Genomic DNA, 24969 nt, shown 5'->3' on the forward strand with positions numbered 1-24969 from the left:
GCTAATTTTGTTATGACTACAGTTGTACAAGTACTGACCTACTGTCTGTACTACACATGATAATGATGTCTGAAGAGCGCATAGTCTACCGGTCCCCAGCTTAAGAGTTAACAACACAGAGCTGTGTGCCTACACTTTCCCTCCTCATTGATTCAGTAATGACTGTGTATGACACCTCCTCATGAAATGTCACATATGTTATCAACTTCATTCTCACAACAGCTCAGAGAGTAACTGTCACTGTCCTGTTGCTGTGCTCAGTTTTCTAATGCAACATTCAGATTCAGCATAGTCACAACTGAGCTGCATTCACATAATTCATCCTCTCAATATTCCTCCACTGAGTCATGGCTGCTCATTCTACTTGAAGTCTGTCCTACATGAGCTATACCAGAACTGTTAGAGGATTTCTCTACAAGACAAAACTGACTTCTGTGCCAGGTATTGGTGGCTCACACCTGCAATCCCAGATACTAAGGAGGCTGAGATCTGAGGATTGAGGTTGGAGGCCAGCCAGGGAAGACAAATCCGAGAATCTCTTATTTCCAGTTAACTAGAAAAAAGCTGGAAGTGGAGGTATGACTCCAGTAGTACACCTCCAACCTTGAGTGAAATAGCCAAATAAGACCTTGAGGTCCTGAGTTCAAGTCCAAGTACTGAGGGGGGAAAAACCTCTATGTAGAATTCTCCTCTTGTGCAAAGACAGTTGATCTTTTGCTTGGTATGATAAGATACCATAAGGTTATGAGAATTAGAGCCAGAAGGGAAATGTCCAATGATGATTACTCCTCCATTATACCTTAATTAAATCATTCTGTCCTTGCCCCATCTTTCTAAGTCATTCCAAGCCATTCCCTAGCATTAAGGTTTAAAGGAACTCAAGTAAATAAATGAACCCAGGCAAGAGGAGGAGCTTGGGGGGGGGGGCCGGGCTGCCTTGCAAGGCACAGGAGACGCCTGCAAGCGTTTCTACTTGGCAAAGCAGTCAGGCCTGTGTAATTATCCCCTGCTAAAAATATTTATGCATGGAAAGAAAATGATGACATTCCATTCCTTCAAGGGAATGTAAACAAGAACAGGCTTCACAGAGCCTGTTCTCCACGCAGGGTTTCCTGTGTGGCTGCCGTCTGCCTTCGGCAGTGTGGAGGGCGGCCACTGCAGTAAAGGGAGCATTGAGGAAGGGCCCTTCCCTGGCTAACAATGCAAAGGATTTAAACATTACTCAAGTGCAACTAATTAGTAGTCATGAGTTTCATTTCAACCAAGAATATTAAAAAGTTGGAATCTTAGGTAATTAGATGTAGGATCATGCCCTGGGCACACCCAGATACAGCATGATTTCTTTTTCTTTTCTTTTGGCGCCATGCCTGGGGCTTAAACTCAGGGCCTGGGTGCTCTCCCTAAGCTTTTTTTTTTTTCTCTCAAAGCTAGCACTCTACTACCATTTGAGCCACATCTCTACTTCCAGCATTTTTTTTTCTTTTTTGGTGGTTAACCAGAGATAAGAGTCTCGCAGACTTTCCTGCCTGGAATGGTTTCAAACCATGATCCTTAAATATGACTCCTGAGCAGCCAGGATTACAGCATAATTTTTAAAGATTTGTTCATATCCCATTTTAGTAACAACCACCACCAACCATTTTAACCATAAACTCACAGAACTGTTCCTCACACCCTGACTGAGACATTTTGCTATGGACTCTTGACTATCTTGTCTTCAGCTCTCTTCATAAAAAATTTTGTTAGTCTTAATTTTTCCTTTTATTTTTTTCTCTTTCCTTTTTGACACATTGGGTTCTAAGCAAAATCAACAATCATGAATATATATGTGAAGAATCTGCTCCCTGCCTGGCTCTTGTTCTACAAAGGTGCTGCATGGAACAGCCTCAGAGACACATGACACGGCACGAGAGAGGCCAGATGCATGTGGGCTATGAGCAACCAATACAGTAGCCACAGTGGTACCTTTGAAATATGGGTAGTGTGAGATGACTCAGAAGGTAAAACTATGTAATGAACTTGAAATATTTATACTTAGAGGAAAATACAAGCCTGGTGCTCACACCTGTAATGTTACCTACTCAAGATTTGAGGATCTGGATTCTAAGGCCAGCATGAGCAGTTCATGGGACTCTTAGGTCCAATTAACCAGCTTGAAGCTAGAAGTAGAGATGTGATTCTCAAGTGGTAGAGTACCATGTTGAGTGGAAAAGACCAAAGGAAAGCACAAGACCATGAGTTCAAACCCTGACACTCACACACACACACACACACACACACACACACACACACACACGAAGATTACATTCTCCCAATATGTGAAAGCACTGTTATTTGGCGGCGTGTACAAACAGTAGTTGCAGCCTGAAATGTGTTGAAGTTAAAGCTTTGAAGGCTCAAGGCATGTGGTTATGGCTGGCCAGTGCTGCACTCACTTGAGCAGGTTGCCCAGATTGAAGAGAGCCCGGTTATGCTGGGGGTGGAGCTGCAGTGCCCTTTTGTAGTACATCTTGGCCTCCGCCGTATCTTTCGTCAGTGTTCCCAGATTGTTCAGAGCACTTGCATGGCGAGGATACAACCTGGAAGATCGACAGCATTAAGCTATGGTTTCCAAGTCAAGAACAGGCTTCCTTTTTTTCCCCCTCCTGGTCTGCTACACCAAAATCAAACAGCAAATTCTTCCTCTACTTTTTTTTTTCCTGGTCAATTGTGGGGCTTGAACTCAGGGCCTGGGCACTGTCCTTGAGCTCTTCAGCTCAAGGCTAGTGCTCTATCACTTGAGCCACAGTGCCACTTCCAGTTTTCTGATGTTTAATTAGAGATAAGAGTCTCACAGACTTTTGTACCCAGGCTGGTTTTCAAGCTGCAATCCTCAGATCTCAGCTTCCTGAGTAGCTAGGATTACAGGCATGAGCCACTAGGGCCCAATTTCAGAAACAAGGGGTGGGAGATTATTTTTATGACATTCATGACTGAGAGAGGACAGTATTTCCCTATAAGAATAATCTCCCAAGTAGCTCTACCTCCTGACCTCCTTTTTTCTCCCCATTTCCCTTATTGCAATTTGTTTCTACCTTACTTGATATGGTTCTCCATATGAATATTATGAGAACTTAAAACACTTAAAAAAATCTAAAAATGAGATAACATACAATGTGAAAACCAGCTTTCCTAATGTTCAAAAGCAAATGGTAAGCACAATGCAGTACATATAGCAGAAAACCAAATTTAAGCCCCAAAGAAAGAAAGGAATCTATGTCTTCAATTCAGAACTAAAGAAGCTAAATCAGTGTGGCTACATAGTTCAGTTGCTCATAGTTCATTTGCAATGGATACATTTAGCAGTTTCCTGGACATGCTCCATCTGTCTCACCAGGACACGTGTGTGTGTGTGTGTGTGTGTGTGTGTGTGTGTGTGTGTGTGGCGTGAGCCAGTGGTCAGGCTTGAACTTGGAGCATGTTGCTCTGGCTTGGCTTTTGCCACCAATAGTAATGAGACATTTAACCTTCAGTGAATTCACAAATTGTACAATTATAGATTCCATATGAAATAATTTCTGCTTTTTGGTACTCTGCCCAGTTTACTCAAGTGGGATCATACAGAAATTAGTCCTCAATGACAGAAGCAAGAGAAACACAACATATGCAAGAAACTTGGCTAGTTAGATTCTCTGTGTTTTTAATAATTAAATTTTTATTAGCATACATCAAATAATACAAATGGTTTTCATGGTGGTAATTCCATAGACAGGTACAGTGTACTCTAACAAATTAACTCCATCTATTACAGTTCTCTAAACTCCCTCCCCTCTTTTTCAGTATTTGGTGTACTTCTTTATATACTATCTGAGTCTTATTCACTGAAAAAAAATTGTTTCTGGTAGGGACAGGCTTTGTGAAAAATGTCTATAATCCCAGCTATTTTAGAGGGGAAAGTAGGACTGAAATCTGAAGCCAGCAAAAGAAATCCTAAAACAAAGTAAAAAGCAAACCTTCTGAGGGTGTTGTTTAAGCAAGTATAAGGCCTTCCCTGCTTCAATTCCTAGTATAGCCAAAAATACATATAAAATAAATACAGCATCTCTGAGAAACAAAGCATTATGGAAACTACTTAGACTTTATTGAGCTTTAACCTCAGCTAGGCACTGGTGGCTCACGTCTGTAATCCTAGTTACTCTCAGAAGGCTGAGAGCTAAGGATCGTGGTCCAAAGGCAGCAGAAAAGTCCAGGAGACTTTCATCTCTAATTAACCAGCAAAAGGCCAGAAGTAGAGGCATGGCTCAAGTGGAAGAGCACTAGCCTTAAGCAAAAAAGGGAATGGAGGAACAAAGGGTGAACAAATGCAGCAGTGGTACTCACTAGACACTAGGTTGAAAATGAACTCTACAACTTGTGAGTGCAGATGGGAGGGAAAACCTAGGAGAGAAATGTACTCTTTACCTGACTCAGGTAATTATAACCCCTCGGTATATCACCTGTATAATAACAATAAAAAATTACAAAAACAAAAAAGCTAAAGCTAAAGGGAACAAGAGTTCAAGCCCCACTACTGGCACACACAAAAAAAGCTTTAGTCTTCTGTGCATGGTTTTGTATGTTACTTCCATGATATCTGAAATGTACAATCTGTTCAAAAGTAAAAATGCTATTTTTATAGCTTTAGTACCTTACATAACACTTCATTGTTCAAATATAATTGGGTCCTGTGCTACCATTTGCAATTTCCTTTCAGAATCCACACATCCTTAATTTGGCACTCAGATTTTTATTCCACACATAAATTTATTTGAGGTTAATCATGCTAAAACCCTGTGTTTATTTTCTACTTCCTATAGAACAACAACAAAAAATAACATGTAAAGACAATGTGTCTAGGGGAAAAACCAACTATCAATAATAAGCCAAATTTCTCTGGGGTATAATATATAAAAATGAAACTTTTGTTTCAAGGGTTGACAGGATATTTTCAATCATCTCAGTCTTTGACATTTAAAAAAATTCTTGATTCTTTCATGTCACAAAATTCAAATCATTGTGATATTAAACTGTACCCATGTATAACTTACCGATATTGGCTTGTTTCATTTATTTATTTCATTTATGTATTTTTAGTACTGGTACTAAGGCTTGAACTCAGAGCCCGGGTGGTCTTCTTTAGCTTTTTTTTTTTTTTGCCAGTCCTGGGCCTTGGACTCAGGGCCTGAGCACTGTCCCTGGCTTCTTCCCGCTCAAGGCTAGCACTCTGCCACTTGAGCCACAGCGCCGCTTCTGGCCGTTTTCTGTATATGTGGTGCTGGGGAATCGAACCTAGGGCCTCGTGTGTCCGAGGCAGGCACTCTTGCCGCTAGGCTATATCCCCAGCCCCTTCTTTAGCTTTTTTATTCAAAGATGACGCTCTACCACTTGAGCTACAGCTAAACTGCTGGTTAGTTGGAGGTAAGAGTCTCCTAGACTTTCTTTCCCAGGCTGACTTTGAACTGGGTTCAAAGAACTGAATTGGGTTCAGTTCTTAACCGCCTGATAAGCTAGGTATAGGGTGATCTACCAGGGCCCTGAGTACTTATCTTTAAGTAGTTGTACAAAGGGCTTTCAATTCAACATGGAAGTTTATGACTACAATGTGTCAATGACATCCTTTCTACCATTCTCCCCGATCCCAACCCTACCAATCCCCTCAAGTTACCTGGTACCATTTTCACACATGTGCATTGAACATTATGACCATTATGATGGTACCTGCTCACCTTTCCTTTTTCCATTTGTCTCTCCTTATCCCTGTGGCCTCCCCCACCCTGCCCCATCCCTGTGGCCTCCCCCCTTCCCCATCCCTGTGGCCTCTCCCCTTCCCCATCCCTGTGGCCTCCCTATTCCTGTGGCCTTCCCCCTTCCCCATCCCTGTGGCCTCACCCCTCCCAATCCCTGTGACCCCCATATTCCTGTGGCCTCACCCCCGCATCCCCTTCCCCCTGCGTCAAACATGTTTCAGCTTCCTGGTATTCATTTTGTTCAACCGTGAATAAAGTAGTACAATATATTTTGATCAACGTCACCCTTTCAATTGTTCTCCTTCCATTTTGATCTGCTTCTTTGTTGAAATGATCATAAATACCTAGAAAATGTCTTCCTACTTTTTTCTTCTGTATTTTTGGCACTGCACTCCTGATTCATGAAAGATAGCCTTGGGGACAAAATGTCAAAAACAATTTAGAGAAATGTGACAAACACTCCAATGGGTGTGTGTGTGTGTGTGTGTGTGTGTGTGTGTGTGTGTGACCTCCATTCACTTGACCCTCCAAGAGTGATCTCAAAGCTCCCTCCGCCTAGCCAAATGCCAAGGTTCTGAGAGTGAAATCATGTCTTTCGGACATCCTGAGGAAAGGAGTCATTTCTAATGATGGAAGAATTCTCCTGATTTGTGAGATCCGAGGAAGCATTCTTTTTTTTTTTGCCAGTCCTGGGGCTTGGACTCAAGGGCCTGAGCACTGTCCCTGGCTTCTTTTTGCTCAAGGCTAGCACTCTGCCACTTGAGCCACAGTGCCATTTCTGGCCATTTTCTATATATATGGTGCTGGGGAACTGAACCCAGGGCTTCATGTATATGAGGTAAGCACTCTTGCCACTAGGCCATATCCCCAACCCCAGAAACATTCTTTTAAATAGAATGTAAGCCACATTTTTCAGAGACTTGGAGTGACCACGGTGAACTTTGTTGTTTTTTTTTCTTGTGATAGGATGTGTAGCAAACTGCTTTTATACATGTAAATATACCTGAAAAGGAATTAGAAAACAGGAATGGCTGTCCAGCTGTGTGATTTTTGGATCTGTGTCTGTTTTCTCTCTAAAAAGGCTAATCACAGTGCCCTCTGTGAACAGATGGGTTCTGTGTGAGCAGATGACAAGATGCTTGTAAATCACGGTCACCACGCCCAGTACAGAACTCACAGCCCACTCTGGGGACCTGACAGAGTTGGAATCATCCCACGTTGAGTAAGTAGCTCTTACTTACCCTCATGTGAACTTTTGTGTGGGTACGCTGATACTAGGGTTTGAACTCAGGGCCCTTACCTTTTTTTGCTCAATGACAGTGCACTTCAACTTGAGCCAGACTTCTGCTTCTGGCTTTTGGGTGGTTAAAGGTAGGAGTCTCTGTGTTGGGTGGTGGTGGCACTTCTAGCTATTAAGAAGGCTCTTGTCTCCAAGTAAGCATTAAAACACAATAAAGCAAAAAAGCCAAAGTGGGGCTGCGTGGTTCAAGTGGTAGAGCACTAGCCATGAGCAAAAAAGTTCAGAGACAATACCCAGGTCCTGAGTTCAAGGCCCAGGACACACACACACACACACACACACACACACACACACACACACACATCATATAGATTCAACTTTCACAACAAGTTTCACCACAGTCCCCAGGGTGGCTATGTTCATGACAGCAGGCAGGGATAATGGCTAGAACTGATAGCAAATTCCAGGGTCTTTAACCTTTTCTTCCCTGCTGGCTCTTCCTGTAGTGGGGGAATAGGACAGCATATTGTATGGCTGAAGCAGGCGCTGAGCAGCCGCGAGGGAGAGAAGTCTGCCTCAGCAACTTCCACTTACCAAGATTAGATAATTATCAAAATGATGAGTATTTTTGGTATTTACCCTTCTTCCATACCCAGAGTGTGACAGAAGCCAGCTGGGCATCAGTGGCTCACACCTGTAATACTAGCTATATAGGAGGCTGAGACCTGAGGATCATAGTTCAAAGCCATCCAGGCAGGAAAGTCCGTGAGACTCAACTCCAATTAACCAGTAAAAAGCTGGAAGTGGAGTGGTGGCTCTAGTGGTAGAGGGCCAGCTTTGAGTGGAAAAGTCAAGTTAGCACATAAGGCCCTGAGCTGCAGGCCCTAAGTGTACCAAATAAATAAACAAATAAATAAAACACTGACTCAGAAAAAGACAGAGTTGCCACATTTATAGCAGACTGGAACACTGAGCTTCTCTTCTGAGACAGAATTCAAGCATGATGCCACCTCTGGGGACACAATCCAGTCAAGAGAGGCAGGGGGTGACATGTCCCTGGTGTGAGCTTACTTGAGGGCTGTTCTGTAGTGGTAGACCGCGTCCTTGTTCCGACCCTGGTCCTTCAGGAAGTTGGCGTAGTTGTAATGGACCTTGGCATTGTGTGGCAGAGTTTCAACTCCAGACCTAAAACAGATGTGTTATGAAGTTTTTATCTTTTGTTTGTTTCTTGTTGTTGGTAGTGGGGCTTGAACTCAGGGCCTGGGCACTGTCCCTAAGTTTTTTCACTCAAGGCTAGTGCTCTACTACTTTGAGCAACAGCCCCATTCTGGTTTTCTAGAGGTTAATCGGAGATAGAATCTCAAGGGCTTTCCTGCCCAGGCTGGCTTTGAACTGTGATAATCAGATCTCAGCCTTCTGGGTAACTAAGATTATAGGCATGAGCAACCAGTGCCTGGCTTATAAAAAAGTTTTCAAAAAGTACAATAAGGAATATAATTTTCAGATTTGCTCCTGTCCTACTCAGTCTCATGATCCTGTATTTGAAGTTGTCCTTTGCATCCAGACAAAAAAGAGATTTCTAAAATTTATGAATGATCAACTACATGATTTTCTTTTTCTTTTCTTTTCTTTTTTTTGTTGTTGCCAGTACTGGAGCTTGAACTCAGGGCCTGAGCCACTGTCCCTGGCTTCTTTTTGCTCAAGGCTAGCACTCTGTCAACTTGAGCCACAGTGTCACTTCTGTCCTTTTCTATATATGTGGTGCTGAGGAATCAAACCTAGGGCTTCATGTATACAAGGCAAGCACTCTTACCACTAGGCCATATTCCCAACTACATGATTTTCTAAGGGAAATGATGAAGGCAGTACAAAACTGGAAATATACTAATTGAGCATAAACAAAATGTTACAGGGAGGTAGATAGAAGGCTTATTTTTGGTTATTGGTTGTGGAGCTTGAACTCAGGGCCTGGGAAATGTTCCTGAGTCTTTTTGTGCTTAAGGCTAGACTTCTGGTGTTTTTTTTTGCCAGTCCTGGGCCTTGGACTCAGGGCCTGAGCACTGTCCCTGGCTTCTTCCCGCTCAAGGCTAGCACTCTGCCACTTGAGCCACAGCGCCGCTTCTGGCCGTTTTCTGTTTTTTTTTTTTCTTTTTGTTTTGTTTTTCTCAAATTTTTATTATCAAACTGACGTACAGAGAGGTTACAGTATCATACGTTGGGCATTGGATACATTTCTTGTACTGTTTGTTGCCTTGTCCCTCATGCCTCCCTCCCTCCCCCTCTTTCCCTCCTCCCCCCTGGTGTTCAGTTCACTTACACCAAACAGTTTTGCAAGTATTGCTTTTGTAGTTATTTCTCTTTTTTTACCCTGTGTCTCTCGAATTTGGTATTCCCTTTGAATTTCCTACTTCCAATACCAGTAAACACGGTTTCCAATATACTCAGATAAGATTACAGAGATTGTGTAGGTACAAACATAGGAAGGTGATACAAAACATTATCTATAATAGAAACTACACATACACATAGGACGTTGAAAGTGGTTACAACTGTGATATATCACTTGTTTCCATAACATGGAGTTCATTTCAATTAGCATCATCTTATGTGTTTCTAAGGGTATAGCTATTGGGCCTTGTGATGCTCTGCTATGGCTTGCCTAAACCTGTACTAATTATTCCCAATAAGGGAGTCTGGCCGTTTTCTGTATATGTGGTGCTGGGGAATCGAACCTAGGGCCTCGTGTATCCGAGGCAGGCACTCTTGCCGCTAGGCTATATCCCCAGCCCCTAGACTTCTGGTTTTTGAGGAGTTAATTGGAGATAAGAGTCTCATGGTGACTTTTCTACCCAGGCTGGCTTTGAACTATGATCATTACATCTCAGCCTCCTGAGTAGCTAGGATTATAGGTAAGCCAGCTAGGAGGACTTAAAAATATCTGCTAGAGACACACTTGAACCCTGGGCATGCTGTGGTCATCCGCCCTAGGGTTGCTCTCAGGAGCTAGTTATAGACCTGGGAGCACCTCACCCAATGAAGGGGCTGTTAGCAATCCCCCATCTCAGGTCCTCAGCCCCCTCCCACAAAACCAGTTGATCTGGCCAGGCCTAACTGCACTGGCCTCCAGCCCTGGCCATTCTTCCCATTTCAGTTTCCAGAGCTGTTTTACCCCTAGCCCCCAGCTGCATCTGCAGAACACTGTCCATACAACCTGAACTCTACTGCCTTTGCAGAGCACCTTCCGCCTCTAGACCTGAATGTGCAGGATGCCCCTGAGTAGGGAGAGGTGCCCTTCCTCCCTCTCCTGTCAGCCTCGACTGGCAATAAACTCCTTAGCTGTATATGACTATGTCCCTGTGCTCTTCTAGGACGGGTGTTTTCAGAGCCAATCATGCAAAAAGCAGGCCAAGAGACTTTGCTAATTCCAGGTGCTCTGGGGATTCAGAAGGACATGGTGAGAAACCCCCTTGGAAAGGGCTCAGCATCAGATGAACCTTTACTCCCTTCCGTCTCTATGTGAAGAGCAGGCCTTTTATTCCCAGAGACTCAGTAAAACAGCCCCAGTGATCTCTATGTGCCCAATGCAGACAGTAAGGTTACGGTGGATTCCATATATAAGAATGTGCAGCCCAGAGCCACCGTACCTCGGAAAGCTGAGATGGGAGCTGATGTGGGAGACCCTCTGTTCTCTCTGACATTCTGGTTTCCTTCAACACTGGACCTGTGCAACCCACGAGCATCCCTCAAGTCCATGATCACTGTGACTGCCATGTTGAAAGGCATAGACTAGGAGCCTCAAGAGGTCCTTAATCACTCAACAGCAATGGGTAGTAAATGTGGGGTTCTTTGGGGGAAACGATCACATGTGTAGCCCTAGAATGGATGGTGTATGGCAAACGAACAAAAATGACAAGAAATGCAGCCCAGGACACCCACTAGAGGGCTGCATGGCAGACCAAGTTTGATGGTTTGATAAAATTAGCTTGCAAGCATTTCTCTGCAGTGCAGTAAACAGCACACCTGTTCAATATCTATGGAGTGACATATGCCCCATCCCAGAGGATGGAGATATAAATTAGTCCAAGTCTCTCTCTTTGGGGAACTTGCTGAGGTGAGACAGTAAAGGCAGCTAGGCAATTGGGGTGGTCTGCACTATTGGCTCTTAGGTGAATTGTGTGTCAATTAAGTGTGGTAGGGTTATGGTAGTGTCAGGAAAGCTGAGATTTTAAAGATAAAGAAGAGAAGTGAGCTGCACTGGTGGTTCATGCCTGTAATCCTAGAAACACAGAATGCTTGAATTCTAAGGATTATGGTTCAAAGCCAGTCGGGGCAGGAAAGCCCATAAGACTCATCTCCAATTATTCATCAAAAAAGCCTGAAGTAGACCTGTGCTTAATGGCACAGTGCTAGCCTTGAGCAAAAAAGCTTAGGGATCGTGCCCAGGCCCCTGAGTTCGAGCCCTAGGACCAGCACCAAAAGAGAGGGGGCGGGGAACTGAATTAGCTGTTGGGAACAGGAAGTGGACCACCCTAAGCAGTGGCCCTGGAGAAAAGGGAGCAGGGCTTTTCAGGGACTGAAGAAATTCAGATGGCAGGTCACAGAAGGACAAGTGTAGAGAGTGTGGAGGTACCCAAGGGCTTTAGGGCCACTGTAACTTTTGAGTTTTTGCATGTTGAGTGGTTCCAAGTCCAGAAACCAGAATCGTTTGAGCATCTGAAGAGGCAATGGCCGCAATGCAGAAAAAGACTGGAAGGAAGAAAGGCTAGAGGCTCGGACACCTGACAGTGCTATACCACAGAAATGGAGGTATGGCTCTAGTAGCCCAGCACCAGCCTTGAGAGAACAAGGTAAGCAAGATCTCAAGGGCCTGAGTTCAAGCTCCGTGACACAAAAAATAAAAATAAATAAATAGGTAAGATTTTGAAATGAGTATTACTCAAGGTGAATTTATAGACAGGATCTGGGTCAGGGTGAATGTAACAATTGAAAAAAAAATTTCTGGTTGGAGGCATGCTGAGTTGGTAGAGCACTAGCCAATGAACAAAAGCATCAGGTACTAAGTTCAAGTACCCACCTTGGACCTAAAAAAAAAAGAAAACTAAATTTCTATTCATGAAAATTTCAGAGCTTCCTATCAAGAATCCATTAGTGCCTGGTAAAATGGTAGGTTCTGAGATGACTGGCTCACACTGGCACGGTCTGGACAGGGAGTCCTTCCTGTGGGATGAGGATTGAGAGAGGGAATCCTTTCTGTGGGACGAGCAAGCTTCCTGTGCCTCCCATCTGACCCCAGGAATCATCCCAGGCCTGGCCGTGCTGGCCTGCATGAGGTCGGGGTGGAGCTGGGGTGCTGGAGAGGAAATAGTCACAGGCAAGCAGGTGGGTGGGGTAGCTAACACTCCACCACCACAGAGCCATTCCCATGGCTGGTTCTGACCTTTGTGATATTTTTCTTTTGTTTTCCCAGATTTCACTGTACAATGAATAGTTTGTGAACGTAAACAACTAGCCAAAGACAACAATTTCCCTGGGACTGAAACTGGCCAGGTGACCTGGCCTCCTGAGCCAGAGACCCCATCCTTGCCTCCAAGCTCTGTTATGGCCATTTGTTTCTGCAGAAACACTCAGCTTTACAGTGCGTGCTATGCACCAACAATGTCATGCTCATAAACTACATGGCTGGATCAAGGCCTAGCTAATAACTGCAATGAGGATTTTTTAAATCCCCATTCATTCATTCATTCACTTAGTGCTGGTATGGGGCTTTAATGCAGTGCCTGGGCACTGTCCCTGAGCTTTTGTGCTCAAGGCTAGTGCTCTATCACCTGAGCCACAGATCTACTTTCAGCTTTTTGGTTGTTAATTTGGAGATTAAGTCTCACAGACGTTCCTGCTCAGGCTTTGAACCATGATTCTCAGCTCTCAGCTTCCTGAGTAGCCAGGATTATAGAAGTGAGACACCAGTACCTGGCAAAAATCACCCTTTAGTTCAGTACTTTAATATGTGCATTTCATCTTTCTCCTCCACATTTCTTCTTTGCAGAAGACTTAGAAACCAGACAGAAAATAGTTACTTTGAAACTTGGTTCTGGTGGCTTGTGCCTATAGCCCTAGCTATTCAAGAGGCTGAGATCTGAGGAGCAGGGTTTGAAGCCAGCCTGGCTAGGAGACTCTTATCCATAATTAAAGAGCAAAAGCTAGAAGTGGAAGTGTGGTTCAAATTGTAGAGCATCAATCTTGATTGGAAAAAACAAAGTAAGAGAGTGAGACTCTGAGTTCAAGCTCTAGTATTATCTCTCTTTCTCTCTCACATACACACACACACACACACACATACACAACCACTTTCACCAAGAAAACAATTTGTGTGCTGATATTGGCTTGAACTTAGGACACCTCACACTCCTGCTTGGCTTTTTCACACAGGCTCATTTACTTACCACCTGAGCTACACTTCCACTTCTGCCTTTTTGCTGACTAACTGGAAATAAGAATCTCATAGACTTTTCTGTATGGGCTGGCTTTGAACCTTGATCCTCAGCCTCTTGAGTAGCTAGGATTACAGGTATTAGCCACTAGCATTTGGCTCACACACATATTTAAAAATTTTTTTAAAAGATTCAGCCACAAAGTGGGAGAAAAGGAAAATGAGAAGAATTTATGGCCTTTTCTAATCTTGCAGGTTGCTTAGACACACAAGGGTTTTATATTGCCATACATTAGCTACTCAGGAGGCTGAGATCTGAGGATTGCAGTGTGACGCCAACATGGGCAGAAAAGTCCACGAGACTCTCATCTCCAATTAACCACTAAAGGAGCTGTGGCTCAAGTGGTAGGGCACTAGGCTTGAGCTGAAGAGCTCAGGGACAATGCCCAGGCCCAGAGTTCAAGCCCCATGATCAACAACAACAACAACAACAACAACAAAAAGTGGGCTAGGAATGTGGCCTAGGGGTAGAGCCCTTGCCTAGCATGCAGGAAGCCCTGGGTTTGAGTCCTCAGCACTACATAAACAGAAAGTCAGAAGTGGCACTATGACTTAAGTGGTAGAGGGCTAGCCTTGAACAAAAGCAGCTCAGGGACAGTGCCCAGGCCCTGAGTTCAAAAGCCCCAGGACTGGCAAACCCCCCCCCCCCAAAAAAAAAAAAAGAACAACAAACCAATTAACCACTAAAAAGACAGAAATGGAGCTGTGGCTCAAGTGGTAGAGCATAGCCTTGAGGAAAACCGCTTAGGACAGTGTCCAGGCCCTGTGTTCAAGCTTCAGGACACACACACACACACACACACACACACACACACACACACACACACACACAGAAAAAAGAAACCCACCAGCAGGGAGCTAAGCCTTACTTCCCTGAATTATCTCCTTTGGTTTTCTCATAGTGCACCAAGGGAGATTATAAGCAAGAGGGATGTAGACCCTAATGCTATGGATCTAGTAAGCAATTGAACTAAATTCCAATCATGTCAGAATCATTGGTTAAAGCTGCAAAGTGTTTCCACAGGAAACCAGAAACTAGAACTCAATGAAGTGAGTACTGTACAGTCACAGTACTCCCAACATAGCAAGCAAGCTTCCATGGGCCCACAGAGAAGTTTCTGTGTAGTTGTGTGTCACTGGTCTCTTCCTAAGGCCAGAGTGGTGTTTCAAGAGGGACCATGTGGCCCATAAATCCTACAATGATTCCTGTCTGGCTCTCCCAGAAGAGGGTTCGTGCTGGAAGATGGGCTAGCCCCATGGTTCAGGCCCCTGGAGGAGGGCAGGGCAGGGCGGGGCAGCTAAGGTCTATGCCCTCTTCTCCAGGGCTGTGGATCACAGAACAATTTACAAGATTCAATGACCTTGAGCAGCACACAACACAAAATACACATGCTGAGTTTGCTCTCCAGGTACCTAGAAAATGGGTGTTCATCAGGCCAAATTATGTACCTGTGACATTATATACTCTACATGCATCAAATAGAAAGCGCTAGGCAGTTATGAAGCCCAGTCAGAACCAAACAGTTACCTTCTTCCCAGGTTAGGATAGAGAACACAGTCTTCTTAGGAAAGTAGACAAAATATCTATGATTACACATTGCTCTGTGTGTCATTGTAGCTCTACCCCTCTCTTTCTGTATCTGTGTATGTGTGTGTTTATACTGGATATACCTTAGGTGAAAAGATACATTTTAAAAAAGTGAGAAAGTTTTCTCTTCTTTTGGGTTTTGAGCCAGATTTAGAGTCTACCCTTGAAGGTTCAGCTCAGCTTGGACAAACTCAGCCTGTCTCCTGGCTTGGAGGAGCCCTGTGTGTATGGGGAAGCTGGGGGGACAGCTGCACATGGGCCTACAAACGCACAGCCAGGGTGGTGTCTCTAGTGAGAAGAGGCCTTGGCCAGAAGGTCTGCAGCCAGCTCGAGTCCTTAGTCAGGCCTAAGCTGGACTGTAAGTCTTAGGAATGGGTTTACGGGTTTACTGTGGAGGAAGCAGAGGGCCCTGCCAGGAGCCAGGTGAATCTCACCTCTGGAACATTTGCACATAGTTTTCTTCCATAGCTCAGTCAGCGCTTCGTTTTTGTCACTGTGGCTTTTTTGATATTTGACACATAGACACACACACACACACACACACACACACACCATCCTTCCCCTGCTCTTATTTTTGCAGTACTGGAGATGATATTTGAGACACACACACACACACACACACACACACACACACACACACACACACACACCATCCTTCCCCTGCTCTTATTTTTGCAGTACTGGAGATGATATTTGACACACAGACAGACAGACAGACAGACAGACAGACACACACACACACACACACACACACACACACACACACACACCATCCTTCCCCTGCTCTTATTTTTGCAGTACTGGAGATCAAACTCAGGGCTTCCCATATGCTAGGCAAGTGCTCTATCACCTGAACCACAACCCCACAACTTCTGCCTTCCATTTTGTTTTTGAGATAGGGTCTCACTACCTTTATTCACACTGGCCTTGAGGACTGGGAATATGGCTTAATGGCAAGGGTGCTTGCCTTGTATACATGAAGCCCTGGGTTCAATTCCTCAGTACCACATATATAGAAAAGGCCAGAGGTGGTGCTGTGACTCAAGTTGACAGAGTGCTAGCCTTGAAAAAAACAAAACAAAAAAACAACAACAACAGAAAAACATCAAACTGGCCTTGAACTTATGACCCTCCTACCTCCATCTTGCCTTTTAAATGGCTGGGATTACAGGTATACTTGCTACGCTCACCTTTTCTGATCTTTTAATATTCATCTCAGATTAGCAATAGAATGACCTTAGTCACTAGTGTTCTACATCTCATACTACAGAGTATTAAAGTGTGTTCATGTGCTCAACTCACATGTGCCTGACTCCCATGAAAGCTTCTCTCCTATCCTAGAACACAGAGCATGGTAATGACTTGGAAGCTTTATATGTGGTATTTATTGCTGGACAGATACTACTTTGAACATCCTCACAAACAACTGCATCCTTGCAACTCTATCCTGGAGAGACACATTACTGTTCTAATTTTTGAAATGCACAAACTAGGGCAACCTATCCAAACTACACAGCTCTCCAATGGTCACATGAAGTCACAGAGCCCACTCTGTACCACACACCCAAGCCCAGGTACTCCACCTCATGTGTGCCTGGCTGATCTCAACATTATTCCTCATATATGAACATTCCTCACACAAGACATGTGGTCTTGAAGGAAAGATCTGATCAGGATTTAGGTAAAAGGCCAAGTTTTTTTTTTTTAAAGCACTAAAATGTAAGAGAACTTTGGGTTACAGTTGTGGGTTCAAAACCATCTAGCAGTGGGACATGGGAAAATTAATACCCTGCCCCGACCCTCAGGAGGGGTGACGCAGACTCTGTGTTCCTTCAGAGGTTGGTGCTGTAGGCATCTCATGACATGCTATTGGGTAAGGGATGAGCCCTTAACAACATCTCTTGATGGAAGAAAGAGGGAGATGGAGTCTGGGCTTGGAGGAGCTAGGACTTCATGCAGGAGGTAGCCAAGACTTACTGAACTGGATGAATGGGTCAATGGCTGCAGTTAGGGAGTTAAGGCTAGCATATGCCATACAGATGTTTAAATGGAGGAAGGGGTTCCAGGCTTGAGGCTAGGAGATTCTGATTCAGAGAGGGATGAGGAAAGAGACAATTGGGATGGGGCAGCAAGGCAATAGGGGGCCAGAAGGACACAGATGCTGGGAAGCAATGGGAGACACCATGTAGTAGGAGCCTTGAGGAAAAGAAACCATGAAGCAAAGCATGGCAGAGCCAGGAAGCAGCAGAAGAGCCATGAGGTGAAATGAAGAGCCCGCAAGAACCACAAAGCAACAAACCCTGTGGTGTCGGGGCAACAGGAACAGAAAAGACAGCAGGAGTTACAGGAGACAGAGAAGCTACAGAGAATCCATGGATTAATAAAAACGGAAGTCCTGGGCTGGGGATATGGCCTAGTGGCAAGAGCGCTTGCCTCGTATACTTGAAGCCCTGGGTTCGATTCCCCAGCACCACATATACAGAAAATGGCCGGAAGTGGCGCTGTGACTCAAGTGGCAGAGTGCTAGCCTTGAGCAAAAAGAAGCCAGGGACAGTGCTCAGGCCCTGAGTCCAAGGCCCAGGACTGGCAAAAAAAAAACAACCCAAAAAACGGAAGTCCTAAAAGCCATGAGGAGGCCCAGCAGCCACAAGGCAGCAAAATCATGGGCTAGCAATGGAGGGAGCAGAAGAAGCTAGCAGTGGAGTAGGGATAAGTGCACCAGGAAGTAGTGGAGTCCCCATCTGGGGAAGCAGCAGAGGCCTGCAGCTGAGTGCGACAAGATGAGCCAGGCGCCAGATGCGTTTCAGCTTCCCATCCAATAGTGACCCTTTTTCAAGTTTTTGTTCTTTGAGGAGGTTGCCTGTATAACTGCTCTTGTCTCCATCACAAAAAGAAAATAAAAGCACTGAGAGCTTTGATTTGTACAACACAACACTCTATTTGCTTAGCAAAGTTTTCTGAAGGCTGCACAGTTGTTAAGAAATGTTCTGGATAGCCTCCATCCTATGAACCTGAAGCTTCTGCAGGACATCAGTGTGTTTTTAGGTTTTCATGGCCGGTGTCAGCTACATCACCAGCATGGCTGGTGGCTCACGCCTGTAATCCTAACTATTCAGGAGGCTCAGGAGATGAAAAAGTCTTTCATTTTCTCATTCAAAACTAGTGTTCAAAATAAAGCACTTAGATCACTGCTTAACACACTGGAATATTCTATAAGGATGTGTTGCATTTCTCTTCCTCCTAGCTGTGTTCTTGCTTTTGGTACTCTCTTGACTTAACAATGAAATTAGGCTTATAAGTTTCATTTTGTTTATAGCTGACTTCACAGCCTGGCTCTCATTAGCAGGCTGGTTCCACCTGAATTCACATATTCAAAGCCTTCCCAGCAGTCTTATTTTCATACATTCACTTAGAACACAGACTATCGTTTTGAACATCTAAACTTAGCCAAGCCCTGGTGGCTCACATACACAATCGTAGCTACTCAGGAGGCTGAAATCTGAGGATCACAATTCAAAGCCAGCCCCAGCAAGAACTGACCTAAGATTTTTGTCTCCAATTAGCAAAAAAAAGCTAGAATTGGAACTATGGCTCAAACAGTAGAGCACCAGCCTTCAGTGAAAAAGCAAGGAACAGTGCCAAGGTCTGCAGTTCAAGTCCCAGTATCAACACGTGTGTGTGTGCACACACACACACACACACACACACACAAAAGTTTAAACTTTCTGTGTTTTGAGACAAGTCCTAGGGCCTGAACTCAGGGCCTGGACACTGTCCTTTAGATTTTTTGCTCAAGACTAGTGCTCCTTAACAGCTCAACTTCTGGCTCTTTCATAGTTTTCATTGGCAATAAGAGTCTCAGGTACTTTCCTGATAGGACTGGCTTTGAATCAAGAACCTCAGAGCTCAGCCTCTTGAGAGGATTACAAGCATGAGCCACTGGTACAAAGCGCTCAATGCAATTTTATGGGCCAAAACTACTACTAGACCCATGGTTGGGAATCGATTTTATTTATTTGGTTTATTTATTTTTGGTGCCAGTCCTAGGGCTTGAACTCAAGGCCTAGGAGCTTTCCCTGAGCTTCTGTGCTCAAGGCTTGCCCTCTACCACTTGAGCAACAGATCCACTTCTGCAAAGTTGGTTAGCTGGAAATAAGAGTCTCTCAGACTTGCCTGCCCAACTGGCTTTGAAGTGCAACCCTCAGCCTTCTGAGTAGCTAGAATGACAGGCGTGACCCCCCCCCCCCACCCAGTGCCCAGCTTGGTAACCAATTTTTTAAAACCAAGAGCTCGGTGGGAAGAACTATTGCCTGTCTATTCATACCTGAATAGAGATTCTCTGGACAGCCAAATCTCATTCTGCTTCACAGTTTTCCAAGAGAAGAGCAGCAGTAGCAGCACTGTGGACACGGCCAAGGTGGCTCCACTTCGGTTCAGCCATGTGTAGAGTTTGCTCAGTCCATGCACAAACAGAATGCAGTAGCCCATGCTGAAAAGCAGGGTGCAGGCACAGGGTTACGAAGTGGGCTGTGGACTCTCCAACTTGGAATAACTGCATAGCTGTCAAAGAAAGCTCACCCAGGCCACAGAAACAAATGCCATTCTCTTGTCTTGTGCTACATTAACATTTTTGCCAGTTAGTTCTTTGTATTGATTGATTATGTGCTGGTACTGGGGCTTGAACCCAGAGTCTGGTGGTCTTGCTTGGCTTTTTTTACTCACAGGTGGCACTCTATTACTTGAGCCCCAACTCTACTTCTGGCTTTTCAAAGGTTAACTGGAGATTAGAGTCTCTTAGTTTTGTGTGCTTGGACTAGCTTCAAACTATGATTCTCACATTTTGGCCTCTTGAATACCTAGGATTACAAGCATGAGCCACAAGCAGGTGGCTCCTTTGTAATTTTAAAATTAGTTTCCCTTACATGGACAAATGTTTTTGAGGTTTCAAACAGAAAAAAAACAAAAAAAAAAAAACCTCAGGGCTGGGGATATGGCCTAGTGGCAAGAGTGCCTGCCTCATATACATGAGGCCCTGGGTTCGATTCCCCAGCACCACATATACAGAAAATGGCCAGAAGTGGCGCTGTGGCTCAAGTGGCAGAGTGCTAGCCTTGAGCAAAAAGAAGCCAGGGACAGTGATCAGGCCCTGAGTCCAAGCCCCAGGACTGGCTAAAAAGAAAAACCTCAGAGGGCAAAAAGATACTAAACATAGTAAAAAATTCTTACCGGTTTACTTAATATACTTGGCCAGGTACAAATGGCTCATATTTGTAATCCTAGCTACAGGAGGATGAGCTCTAATGATCAAGGTTCAAAGCCAGCCCAGGTAAGAAAGTCCATGAGATTCTTATTTCCAATTGGCCAGCAAAAAGCAAGAAGTGAAGCTGTGGCTCAAGTGGTAGAGTGCCAGCTCCAGTACTGGCACCTAAGAAATATATTTGGACAAAGCTGTTGTTGAAATCACTTGAAGCTAAGCTTCCCCCCCCCCCCCCCAATAAAAATTCAGGTGTGATCATGCAAGCACTGTCTCTGAAGCTTCCAGTGTTGTGGAGAGAAGTCAGACAATTACCTAGGCATATACAGGACTCTCTCAGCCACCACAAATCCCACCCTGAAGAAGAGATTGCTGGCCGGAAGGAATGGGAACGCCAGGAAGAGCAGGCCCACCAGGACCTCCTTATGCTCCAGCCTCTGAAACACAACAGGGAGGACAAAGAACTGTTTAGTCACCAGCAGGTCCCGGCTCTTGTACCCCAGGAAGAGTAACAAGTGGGCACCCATTAGGATGAGGGTAGAGCTGAACATGGAAGGCTCCAGGCTGGAATGGAGGCAGATTAGGTAGAGAAAGAATGCTAAAACAAATCCCCTCTCCTAGTCCTGCCCTGAAAAGCATCCATGAGCCCCACTTCCTCCCCAGTCCTCCCATGGCCACACCTGCTGTGAGTGATTAATGGCCAGCTGTGCTTAGATTCTCCCCAGAAGGAGTTCCAGGCCAGTTCTAACCTTCTGAGCCCTTACCCTGACCTTTGCCCAACAAATTTCTACTAAGGCCTCATGCACATGCATTGCATCTCCTACATACTTTACATTCCAGGACACAAACAGATCCTGTCCCAAATTCTGCAAGTCACAATCCCTCATCTCCTCAAGATCAGCCCACTGGCATGATCACAAACTCCTCTCATACTCAACCTGAGAAAACGGAAAATTTTAACCATGCATTTGTTCTGAAGCCACTTAACATGAGCTGTAATAGAGTGCATGTCCCTTGCTCAGGCTCCCGTGCTCCACACTCTGCGCTGTCTCCCTCCCTTCCTCCCTCTCCCCACCTCGATTAAATTCTGCATTTTTATATTGTGTGTGTGTCTTCATTCAAAATTCTTTGTTGGAGATGTCATTGGTAACTGATCAGCTGTCATATCATGCACCCACACATGCCACCACAAACACACCGTGGGCCCTGACCACAGCCTGACATTGTGTGTGTGCCTCGTGGTAACCCTGCTTCTCACACTGGCTATGTTTATGGAGGACAGGTCTGCCAGGCATCAAGCAGCAGGGTGGAATCAGGCTGGTAGAACAGAGACACAAATCACGTCCTCTAACAGCAAACACCTCCTGAGACCAACAATACACACCACCCAGAGAACCCATCTTGCCACAAAGGACAGGAATGGCAATGGTACAACTCCTGCCAGCAATGTGGGGTTCTTAGCACAAAAACAAGTACTAAAGTATAGCCCAATGTATTCTGGTAATAAAAACCCACTGTAAAAATTCATTCAAGCTGGCCACCAGAGGCTCACATCTACAATCCTAGTTACTCAGGAGGCTGAGAGCTGAGGATTAAGGTTCGAATGAAATCTGGGCAGAAGAATCTGTTGAGACTTTTGTCTCCAATTAACCAGCAAAAAAGCCAGAAGTGGAGCTAGGGCTCAAGTTGATAAAGTGGTAGCCTTGAGAACAAAAGCTTCAGGACAGCACCCAGGCCCTGAGTTCAAGCCCCAGGACTAGCACCAAAAATTAAAAAAACAAAGAAAGAAAGAAAGAAAGAAAACAAAAAAATCATTCAATTGGTAAAGGACTTTCCCTCATATTTGCAAAGGGGTCTTTCTTTTCTTTTCTTTTCTTTTTTTGCCAGTCCTGGGGCTTGGACTCAAGGCCTGAGCACTGTCTTTGGCTTCTTTTTGCTCAAGGCTAACACTCTACCACTTGAGCCACAGTGCCACTTCTGGCTTTTTCTGTTTATGTGGGGCTGAGGTATCGAACCCAGGGCTTCATGCATGCTAGGCAAGCACTCTACCACTAAGCCACACTCCTAGCCTCGCAAAGATTTTTCTTAATCTTTGTATAATTAATTCAATTAACTTGTCAAGAATTAATCATAAAAAATTCATGAAAAGTTTTATTACTGCTAACATGATATACAAATAATTGTTTTTTGTTTGTTTTTTGCCAGTTTTGGGGCTTGAACTCTGGGCCAGGGCACTGTTCCTGAGCTCCTTTTGCTCAGGATAGCACTCTTCAATACTTGAGCCACAGTGCCACTTCTGGCTTTTTCTGTGATTAACTGGAGATAAGAATCTCATGGACTTTCCTGCCTAGGGTGGTTTTGAACCACAATCCTCAGATCTCAGCCTCCTAAGTAGCTAGGATTACAGGCATGAGCAACCGGCCCCTGACTAACAGTAATTTTTTTTTTTTTTAAAGAAAACATAGAGTTTGCACTGGGTAGCTCACACCTCCCATCCCCATCCACAAGTTGTATAGTTTATTTCCAATATAGTGTCTAGTGGGTACCATTTTCTATGTTTTTGTAAAATAGATGCCTTTGAAAACTTCTATTTAAAACAAGCTTTCATGTATTGGATGGTTTTTGTATGTATATGTGTGTGTGCCAGGCCTGGGGCTGGGCACTGTCCCTGAGCCCTTTTGCTCAAGGTTACCACACTGTCCTTTGAGTCACAGTTCTAATTCAGATGGTTAATTGGAGATAACAGACATGGACTTTCCTGCCAAGGCTGGTTTTGAACCACAATCCTTAGATCTTAGCCTCCTGAGTAGCTAGGATTATAGGTATGAGCCACCAGTGCCTGGTTCTTCTCTCTCTTCTTTTTCTTCTTTTTTTTTTTTTAGGCCAAAAAGAACTTTCCATATTATAGTGTTCAATATTTCCTATAATCATAAACATTTTGGGTAGTTTATTCCTTTTAGTAACTGGAAAGAATAGAGAAATGATCTTCTAGGATATAACTAAAATTCCCTAATAGGAATTACAAAGTAGATACTGTTGTTTTTGGTTTGTTTTGGGTTTTTTTTTTTTGTGCCCTTCTTGGGCTTTGAATTTGGGGCCTGGGTACTGTTTCTAAACTTTTGTGCTGGAGTCTAGCATTCTACCACTTGAGTCACAGCTCCATTTCTGGATTTCTTCTGGTTAACTGGAGAGATAGGAGGCTCACAGACTTTCTTGCCCAGACTGACTTTGAAACGTGATCCTCAAGATCTTAGCCTCCCAGGTAGCTAGGATTACAAGTATGAGCTACTGGTGCCTGCCTGGTCAAAGTAAAAGATTTTAATAATCAAAACTATAATCAGCAAAAATGCCCACACCGGGCGCAGCACACCTGTGAGAAGTCACTCTAAAGGCCACAAAGGACCTCAGGTCATCCCCAAGCCACCCTTGGAGATCTTGTTACCATTCACTAAGAGACATATGTAATCCCTAACTTCTCAGACAGTGCACCAGTTTCTGATCCATTGTTGCCAGGCAGGTTTTGGTTTATCAGCTTATCCTGCCACCTGCAAGTTCTACAGGCCAAAATTCCCTGGTAGGCTGCTTTTCTGCTTCCTTACATTCACCTGACTCTTCCTAGATAATTCATCTGTTCTGGGAGTTACCTGCCAATGTACTCACTTTTGTCCACAAGGAATTATCTGTAAGTCTCCGCTTTAATGAATCCCATGTGCAGTTTATTTCAAAGAGCATAAAGTAAGGAGGACGCCAGTCATCCTAGCTACTCAGAAGGCTGAGATCTGAGGATTGCAGTTCAAAGCCACCCTGGACAGAAAAGTCCCTGAGACTCTTACCTCCAATTAACCACCACCACCACCAACAACAACAAAAAAAAGCCAGAGTAGAGTTATGGCTCAAGTGGTATAGCACTAGTCTTGATCAAAAAACAAAGTCCAGAGCCAGGGCCAATGCCAAGGTTCTGAGTTCAAACCCTAGCACCAGTACACACACAAACGAACAGCATGAACCTCCCATCCTGAAAGGCTTTTGAATTGGAACTGTGTATCATCTGAAAGAGATGATACACAGACTGTACCAGGTGGACAGGAAACTGGTCTCATCCTCCAAACACCAACCCAGAAGCTACGAATACTGGCAAGACCAGAACAGGCCTTGTCAAGGCAGAGGAAGAACTGTGGAAAGAGCTCCGCCGTTGGGGGCAGTAATTCTGTGTGATCTCTATACCGAGTTAATTCATTCACCCTGGGCTGCCTGCCAGCCCACTTGAACTTGACTGAAGCCCACTTCACCCTACCTTCTCTCCCTGATGGAACCTTTGGCTGGCAAAAGACCAGGGCTTTGGACTGACACCTTGCTTCATTCTGCCTTTTCTCAGCTATGACCCTTAGCACTTGCCATCTATTACATCTCACTATTAGTTACTTTCATGGCAGCCCCCACCAGGCAATACTAGCATTCCCAAGGACCCACTGTAAATACCTGACTATAAGCAAGGAGTGAGTCTCTAGCTCTAGCTGGAGGCTCTGCAGTTTTGCCCCCCTGAAAACCTATGCTGGTGTTGAACCCTCTGTCTATTCTCCCTTTGAAGCTAATGCTGTGATCTTCCAGGACTCAAGCTGAATGAGCGGCAATGAG

At 44.5% G+C, this 24969-nt stretch overlaps 1 protein-coding gene across 2 annotated transcripts in view; it reads right to left on the reverse strand.

Moving 5' to 3' along the window:
- The window catches only part of Tmtc1 (transmembrane O-mannosyltransferase targeting cadherins 1), a 148384-nt gene that overhangs the window by 15028 nt on the left and 108387 nt on the right, over window positions 1–24969 (reverse strand). Inside the window, exons 9-12 of one of the 2 annotated variants that reach the window (XM_048366906.1) lie at window positions 20650–20771; window positions 19405–19569; window positions 8077–8190; window positions 2436–2579 (exon numbers count right to left, since the gene is read on the reverse strand). In XM_048366906.1, the coding sequence (XP_048222863.1) occupies window positions 2436–2579; window positions 8077–8190; window positions 19405–19569; window positions 20650–20771 (545 nt within the window). The remainder of the gene's footprint in view (window positions 1–2435; window positions 2580–8076; window positions 8191–19404; window positions 19570–20649; window positions 20772–24969) is intronic. The other variant, XM_048366913.1, reaches the window with a different exon arrangement.

This window comes from Perognathus longimembris, chromosome 1 (genome assembly GCF_023159225.1).
Source record: "Perognathus longimembris pacificus isolate PPM17 chromosome 1, ASM2315922v1, whole genome shotgun sequence".
Taxonomy (NCBI): Eukaryota; Metazoa; Chordata; class Mammalia; order Rodentia; family Heteromyidae; genus Perognathus; species Perognathus longimembris.